General features: G+C 38.9%; 1 protein-coding gene across 2 annotated transcripts in view; it reads right to left on the reverse strand.

The window, feature by feature from the left end:
- The window catches only part of LOC105719775 (B cell receptor associated protein 29), a 37360-nt gene extending 28392 nt beyond the window's left edge, over positions 1–8968 (reverse strand). Inside the window, exons 1-3 of one of the 2 annotated variants that reach the window (XM_012455985.3) lie at positions 8868–8968; positions 8090–8195; positions 4665–4765 (exon numbers count right to left, since the gene is read on the reverse strand). In XM_012455985.3, coding sequence (XP_012311408.1) covers positions 4665–4765; positions 8090–8181 — 193 coding nt within the window. In that variant the 5' untranslated portion in view covers positions 8182–8195; positions 8868–8968. Of the gene's footprint in view, positions 1–4664; positions 4766–8089; positions 8196–8624; positions 8672–8867 lie in introns of those variants that run through there. The other variant, XM_012455975.3, reaches the window with a different exon arrangement.
- Between the last annotated feature and the right edge of the window lie 75 nt (positions 8969–9043).

The following is a 9043-nucleotide window of genomic DNA, read 5'->3' on the forward strand; positions in this document are numbered from 1 at the left end:
TGAGCTGCACATGCAAGAGATCTAGGTTGCATGCTCCTTATGATAATCTAATGCCTGATGATCTGCCACTGTCTCCCATCATCCCCAGATGAGAATATCTAGTTGCAGGAAAACAATCTCAGGGCTCCCACTGATTCTACATTACAATGAGTTGCATAATTACTTCATTATATATTACAAAGTAATAATAATAGAAATAAAGTACACAATAAATGTAATATGCTTGAATCATCCTGAAACCATTCCCTAGCTCCTGCTTGTGGAAAAATTGTCTTCCATGAAACTGGCCCCTGGTGCCAAAAATGCTGGGGGCTGCTGATGTACAGTTTATAGCTGTTTAGAGAGGCTTGATTTTTATAGATTTTTAGGGTTAAGTCTGTTTTTTGGTTTAGGTCTTAGTTACAGTAAATTCCTAATTCCTGGTATATAGTCTCTATTCCTAAGGAGTAGTCTTTCTGTGATTTTAGTGGCAAGGTTCAAGGTCTTTACCAAGCCTCTCTAACTTGATGAGGCTCATACTCCAAACTGTCTCTCCTTGGCGGCCAGCAGCCAAAATTTCTTCTCAGCCTTGCGGCTTTCAGCTGGCTGTTACTTCTCCGTTGAGCTCCCTGGAATCTTTCCTACACATCGATGGTTCCAGAGTCAACCAAGAATTTGAGGCAAGTTTACATGTAGATTTTGGGGTTCCCTTTCTGGGTTCTCTCCTTTCTTAGATATCCTTCTTATTTTCTAATCTCTCTGACCTCTGACCCCTTAAGTCAGTCAGAGTGGCTTTTTGCTTTGAGTTCTATATAGCTGCCTATGCCACATGACTAGAAAGTGGTTGGAAGAAAGGCTATATAAATGTGATCTCACCCAGTGTGATTTCCTTCTTTTAAGGGTTGACTTCCCTGTAGTTTCTGCCTGCTTTTGGTTGCTCTACCAGGGCTTCAAACATTTTTTTTTCATATTTTATCGAGGGTTCATAATTGTTAACACAGGAGGAATAGTCTAATACAACCTGTTTTGTAATGACCAAAGGCATACTCCAATGTCTTTGGAAAAAAATAGGTTTTAATTTATTGAGGCAAAATTCATCTAACATAAAACAACTTTAAAGTGGACAATTCAGTCATGCTTAGTATATTCAGAATGCTATGCAACTACCACCTCTATCTAGTTCCACATTTCCATAATCTAAAATAAAACCCATATAAATCACTTCAAAATTTAGAAATTCTTAATTTTTGACTTTATATCTGTATGCCATATCTATTCCTGAAAGTCTTAGTTTCTAATACTATGAACATACTCATTTGCTTGATGCTGCAATTTATATATAAAACAGCTTTTATGAAGCTCCTGGAAGAGGCTTTAACTCGGACGTGCCCTCCTCCAGGAACCAGTGGGCTGAGGGGGTCAGACTGCTTTGAGCTCAGCAGTTCGGGACCAGCCTGGGCAACATGACAAAATTCTGTCTCTACAAAAAATAAAAAAATTAGCCAGGAGTTGGTGGCTCTTTCCTGTAGTCTCAGCTACTTGGGAGGCTGAGGCTGGAGAATTACTTGAGCCCAGGAAGCAGAGGTTGCAGTGAGCTGAGACAGAGCCACTGCATTCCAGCCTAGGTGACAGAGTGAAACTCCATCTCAAAAAAAAAGAAAAAAAAAGAATAAATACATATAAAAAGAAAATGTATAAAAAAAGTTACCTTATTTAGATATATAACTAAGAAAAAGGAAATACATTTCAAAGTAAAATATAAATTAAGCATGAGTAATCCACTGGTTTTGCATTATTTATGTCATTGTTGTGACTGGAACATCAGACTATGCACTTTACATATGTTACTGCATTTAAATCTTAAAACACCAAAGTAGGTGTCATTACTCCATTTTGGATGGAGACCTAGAGGATAAGTAGGTATCTGCTGGCCTTAACTATCCATGATGTCCTTGTTCCCTGTTTGCCCAAAGATGCAGGCTTCAGCCAGCAGTCATGATTCAGCCTTGTGACTCTCCTGGTTATAGGAGATGAGGAGTGAATACCTGATGCCAGCTGTCCAATTTTTTTCTTTGATTTGGAATTGGGATTCAGAGATGGTGAATTAATCCTTGCATATGTCCGGAATGGTAACACCTGGCAGCTGTGTGGTACTTATTTTCTGCCTTGGAGATAGAGTATCAGAGTTCATAATAAAGGAACAATGAGATCTATATATAGGGAAAATGTATGGACAAGACAAGGACACTTCAGTTCCAAGTACTAAGCCCTCCCTAGAATTTGGCTTCCCTGGGCTACTCTGCAGCAACCCCGTATTTTATTGAAAATTTCCCTTTTTAGGTCAAGTGAGTTCAAGTTGGTTTCTTTTTTTTTTTTTTTGAGATGAAGTTCGCTCTTGTCGCCCAGGCTGGAGTGCAATGACACCCTGATCTCGGCTCACTGCAACCTCTGCCTCTTGGGTTCAAACAATTTTCCTGCCTCAGTTTCCCGAGTAGCTGGGATTACAGGCACGTGCCCCCACACCCAGCTAATTTTTGTATTTTTAGTAGAGATGGGGTTTCACCACGTTGGCCAGGCTGGTCTTGAATTCTTGACCTCAGGTGATTCACCCACCTCGGCCTCCCAAAGTGCTGGGATTACAGATGTGAGCCACCACACCCGGCCAAGTTGATTTCTAATGTAACCAAAAGAACCTATACTACAGCTCCCCTCCCTAACATGATAAGTGAAAGTTTTATGTGGACATTTTTGTGATAATTTTAGAGTTAGAAGATCACAATACTCTAGTAGAAGCTGCCGAGAGTATTTCCATCTCTCCCTTCATTTCACAAGATAAATAAATCAAACCCAGAGAAATAAAAGCCATTTTCAAAGGCCATTTCGTTAGCTGGTGGCAAAACTGGAACCAGTTTTCCTTATCGTTCTTTACTGATTTATTGCGACTAATTATACAGCCAGAGATTCAATCCATAACATTAATAATGCACCATGAAACAAATACTTACATTTTGAAAAGAGGCACAAACCATTCACACCCAGATACAATTAGCTTTCTGTTTTTGACAACACCATCCCTTCTCATACTAAATGTTCTTAGTTTTATAAAGAGGATTCTACTTGAGAGGTTGGTGGTTTGGAACATAGAAGACATTTTCTCACAAAACAGTATCAAAGGTGGTGATTAGGTTCCCAAGCTCGCCTCTCTAAATCCTATTTTACCCACAACACAACAACTCTGAGGGAATTTTGAGGGAAAACACACTCTGTGCAAGAAGGGGCATTTCAAGAAGTAGCTGGGTAATCTTAGACAAGTCACTTAATCTCTCTGAGCTCAGTAACAACAACTAGAAAAACATGGTGATTATTTAGACTCATGGAACTTATGGTTTGACAAGAACCTAAAGGTATACTTTTAATTTCTAAAATATTGTTATGAAAATTTAAAACATGCTGAAAAATGAGTAAAACAAACATTTATAATCCCAACACCTAGATTCAGCAACTGTTAACAATTTGCCATATTTGCTTTATTTGTCTTTTTAAAAACCATGTGAAAGTTATGTTGAAAACTCCTGACACTTGACTGTCTAAATATTTCAGCATGCATGTCCTAAGACTAAGGGCATATTCTTACATAAAAAGTGTTAGTAAACTTTTTCAGTAAAGAGGCAGATATTAAAAGTTTCAGTCCATACAGCTGCAACTACTCAACTATGTATTTGTGGATGGAAACAGGCATAGATATTATGTAAACAAATGAGCACGGTCATTTTCCAATACAACTTTATTTACAAAAATAGACATTTGGCCCTCAGGGTATACAGGTTGCTGACCCCTGCTATGTAACAATACTGTTATCACAACTAAAGCTAACAAAAATTCCCTAATATTATACAATTACTCCATATTCAAATTTTTGTAGCAGTCCCCAAATCTACGTTGTAGTTTTTTTTTTGTTTGTTTTAAGAAAGGGTCTTACTCTGTTGCTTAGGCCGGAGTGCCAATAGCTCACTGCAACCTTGAACTTCTGGGCTCAAACAATCCTCCAGTCTCTCAGTCTCCAGAGTAGCTGGGACTACAGGTGCAAACCACCACACCTGGCTAATTTTTACACTTTTTGTAAAATAAGGTTTCACTATGTTGCCCAGGCTGGTCTCAAACTCCTGGACTCAAGCAATCCTCCCACCTTGGCCTCCCAAAGTGCTAGGATTATAGGCATGAGCCACTGCACCCAGCTATGTTTTTTTTTAACCCAGTCAAAATTCACACCCTGAATCTAAGACTCCTTTGGAGAGCCTAAGGATTCCATTCTTTTTTCTGTCTTTCTAACAGTTAAGCTCCTGGGTGCTTGGGCCTTAACAATAATAAAGGAGAGACAACACTATGAGAAATAATGTCTGGTAACTCTGAACAGCAGGCTATGTATTAATGTACTGCATTTAAATCTTAAAATAACCTAAATGAGGTTAAAAATGATTGCACCCTGTTGAAACTTAAGCTTGAACATATGGAATGGTAGTATCTATCAATTGTGTATCAATATATCAGTATCCATTCTATGTACTATCGATATACTATATAAAGTCAACTGTGCACCAATAGCAACATCAACTCTATTAATTAAAAAGCAAGAAATTCATTAAAAAAAGAGTTATATTTATTCAAACAAGGGATCTAGTACTTACCTAGAAATAGAACAATCAATAGGATGATAATGGTAAGAAAAGCCTTGTTCCAAAAAGTTGCAATTTTACCCCAGACATTAAATGAAAAAATCTTCTGCCATCTGTAAAGCAATAAAATTACATTAGGTATTAAAAAAGCAAAATAAAGTTTTGAAATACTTTCTAAATATTGAAGTAACATTTTGGTAATTGTGTAGCAAGTGAAAAGAATTACAGAAATTTAATTTTAAAATTTATTAATTCTGACATGACATAGAATACCTCATGAATTAAAAAACAACTCTTTCAAATTTAATAGTAACCTAATATAATATTTAATTATCCTCTGTCTGGTGGCTTAAATATTCTAAAAGTAAACATACATGAACAAAACCTTAAAACAGAATTCTGGCAGTAGTAAAATTTTATATTGTATAGAAGCTATTACTCTGTATCTTTTTCATGGTCAGAGCAATGACTTAGAAATAACGAAGATACATTGTTCTAACAACTAGCAACATTTCAGCAGTGGGGTCTAACTCTGCACATTGATTTTTATATAGCACACTTTTTTTTTTTGAGACCAAGTCTCGCTCTGTCGCCCAGGCTGGAGTGCAGTGGCACGATCTCAGCTCACTGCAACCTCTGCCTCCTGGCTTCAAGCGATTCTCCTGCCTCAGCCTCCTGAGTAGCTGGGACTATAGGCATGTGCCACCACTCCTGGCTAATTTTTGTATTTTTAGTAGATATGGGATTTCAGGCTGGCTTTGAACTCCTGACCTCATGATCCACCCACCTCTGCCTCCCAAAGTGCTGGGATTATAGGCATGAGCCACTGCACCCGGCTTACATAGTACACTTTTAACATATACTCCAAGTAAAAGTTTCTCTACTTTATGAGGGAATTATAAAAATTACCCAGTAATTATATACATAAATTGAAAAAAATCTTAAATATGTAGTTTGATAACATTCACACACATGACAAATATATATAAAACCCTGTAATTACTACAGGTAAAAGATGTAAACATAGAGGATATGAGATGGGGAAATAAACAGCCTAGATAGATTGTACAAGCAAAGACAGTGGTAAGAAAGCATGGGTTATAAATGGCAGAGTGACAATCCATCACACAAAAGGAAACGTAACAGACTTTCTACAAGGACAATTTAAATGAGTAAAACTTTAGTCAAAGGAGACAAAAAAATGTAATAAGCACTTAAATACGATTCACGCACTACAACTTGAAAAAAGTTTCACTTTAAGATTAGGACAAATTATTAACTAATAAACTTTGAAAACAACTTTAAGTAACTACTTGACATTGGTGGGGAGAGGGAGATTCATACAGATGAACTGGTTCCTTTTGTGTCTGCTTCCAATTCCAAGCTTTTTATATAGACAACATATAAATTTAGCAATATAAAACTTTTATATTATTAAGAGAACATAAGTGGTAATATCTTGATCTAGGTCCAAATGTACATTTACCTATTTCTTCAAGGTTTGGTGTAGTGTAAAAGGGCACATAAGAGACCTCCCATAGCGAACAACTAGCAGTTGAGCACCTTATCATAGCTAATATATATTGTGTTCTCACTATATTATGGTTCTAAGTACTTTTGCATGTTTTATCTCATTTAATTACAACAACTACCATATGAAGTAGACACCAGTACTACCTCCATTTTACAGACTGGGAAACAGATCAGAAAAGATCAAGAGCATGCCCAGGGTTAGTAACATGCAGTTATAGGTGACCTGATTTCTGAGCATGTGCTTTCAACCATTGGGTTATGTAAGAGAAGAACAGAGACTAAATGATGAAATATTTTCTTTAAAGATTATGGTGACACACATATAAAAGAAAAAGATATCGATAGACATATAGTAAGGACATATTGTAAATGATCTGTGTGCATACATACCGTATTTTCTTTGTATTTGTACATGAGAGTATATTTATATATCGTGTACATATACATACAGCTATCTAATAGCTATTTTATCAGGATAGGTAAAATTTTTATATGGCAGGAAGAAAAATAAATGATCCATAACTTATAGACCACTCCGATGGAGAAAAGATCAACTAACAATTTTTTCTTCTTTGCAAACCCTTAAGACTTATCTATAAATTAGATGTTTATAAATAAGATCTTTCTTTCTCTTGAATATATAGGATTCTATCATTGCAAATATTACCAAAAGGTAAAACAGGGTTTTATTGAGTTTGAAACAAAACCTACAGGATGAGAGGCAGCATAATGGAGTAGAAAGAATACAAGACTAAGAGCCAGATTTTTGTCCAGAATCTGTCACTTAATAGCTGGGTAACCTTAGGCTACTTGCCTCCTGGGTCTCAGTAAGTGATCTATAGAACATGGATGGGATAGATCAAATATCATAGACCCCAAAAGTTGAAAAGTATGATTCAACTTTTTTCTTCAGTAAGAAAAAAACGTACTGAGCTTAGCTTAGCCGATAGACAAGGACAGAAGAGAGCAGAAATCCAGGCAGGTAAGGAGCAAGTTAGGAGTTGTGAAAGACTATCTGGATCCTGAGCTAAGGTAAAACTTTAAGAAGTTTCTCCCAGTCCTGGGATTTTACTGTACTTTAGTGGGTTATCTCTAGAATCTCATTTATGAAAGATTTTCTTTTATGCCAGGAGTATAAACAAATGTCTTGCAACATTTTTATTACATGTGTATTTCCCCATTCATACTATCAAATTTCTGGGTCTAAAGCCGAATGACTAAAAAGTGGATTATTACAAGGGTAAAATGAGCCAGTGCTCGGCTAGAAATACTATACTTGGTTCTTAAAACCTTAGAAGTTCTTTCACTAAAGAACCAATGCTAATACACGGTTGTGATACTTTACACATTTAGCACTTTTAATATACATTCACTAATTTTATGAGAAATAAAAAGTAGTAAAATTGTCATTAAACAGTAATGAAACTACTTCTTGGTTACATAGGCCAAAACTAAGAATAATTTATTGGCTTTGGTTTCTAAATTGCTGTTCCAGTGCCTCAATTAAACATTTTTACACCCATACAATACTGTAAACATGATTTATCCATTTACATTTATTTAGTTCATGGCTTCACAGCGCAATAAAAGGTAAAACCCGAGACAAGGCAGGACAGGTGTTAAATAACCGCTGCTGTATTATATCTGTAATCAACAGAATCAAAAGTATAGGCCCTTTTCCTTTTAGAAGGGAAGAAAAAGTTACTTCACTTGTACACATAACAGAGTTTTATATAAAATGTTATTTTAATATTGTCATTATATGCTACCTAATTTGTTAGGTGAGTTTATTTTCAAAGGCATTCAAAACTTTTTAATCTTCAGAAAACTTTTTCCATTTTACATTACACAGTCTAAAGGAGTGATCCAATATTATAACTGTTAAGGATTTGAAGGTTTCCTACCTCTGAGGAGGAATAAAAGGTAGGCAGAAGATTAAAATGAGTCCTATTTCGGCATAAAGAAAGGTTGCCACTGCCGTCCATTGGAGTGTCATTTTTTTCTTCACACCTAAATGGGGAAACACTTATTTTAATCTTGTTTCCCGTTCAAACAAAACCGGGTTCAAGGCCCAGAGGCGCAGCGTTTCTGTTGAGGTGGTGGACTGTGTCCGACCTTCCCCGACCTGGGGAGGCCGGCACGGACCCCGGCCGGGAACGGGGAAAGGGTGGCCCGGGAAGCATGTGTCATCAGCTCCCCAGGTGTCCTGTGGAACTGGCGAGGAGACCCGCTGGCCGCTGCCTCTTCCGCCAGCTTCCCGGCAACAGAAGCCCAACGCCTCCCTCCACCAACGCCCTGCTTCGCGGCCCTCCCGCTCCCGGAACGCGCCAAGGCCAGGGCCGGATCAGGCCAGTTCCGCTGGGTTCTCAAGACCAGGCAGCGGCGCTCTTCCTCCGCGGCCTAGCACCCCACGGGTCCCCGGGTCGCTGCCGGCCTTACCCGCCGGCGGCCCGCCTCGCTCCCCGCGCTCCTCCGCGGCCGTCGACACTCGGGACGTCAGACGCCGCGGCCGGGCACGGGCGGGTAAACAGGGCCCCACCCCGCCTCTCGCCCCGCAGGCTCCTGCCCGCGCTCCCGCCCGGGGCCCGTCCCGGCTGAGGTCACAGGCGGCTCTACCACGTTTATTGGCAACAATTGTTTTCTCACTGGCGGCAGAGTCAAAGAATGAGTTAGACTTTTGACCTGATGCTTGGGGGTCCTAGTTCAACTTCTTCAAGACGGCAGGCTTTCCGCTGCTAAGTGCGGCCCGGGTGGGAGGGCGCCTCGCGGGGTCCAGGTCTAAGGAGCGGCGCCGGGCGACGGGGCTGGACTGGCCGGTGCAAATTCAGCGAACGCGCTTTAAGAAGCACTCATTTCCT

Source organism: Aotus nancymaae, unplaced genomic scaffold (genome assembly GCF_030222135.1).
Source record: "Aotus nancymaae isolate 86718 unplaced genomic scaffold, 86718_ANA_hifiasm-v0.15.2.pri h1tg000002l, whole genome shotgun sequence".
Classification (NCBI taxonomy): domain Eukaryota; kingdom Metazoa; phylum Chordata; class Mammalia; order Primates; family Aotidae; genus Aotus; species Aotus nancymaae.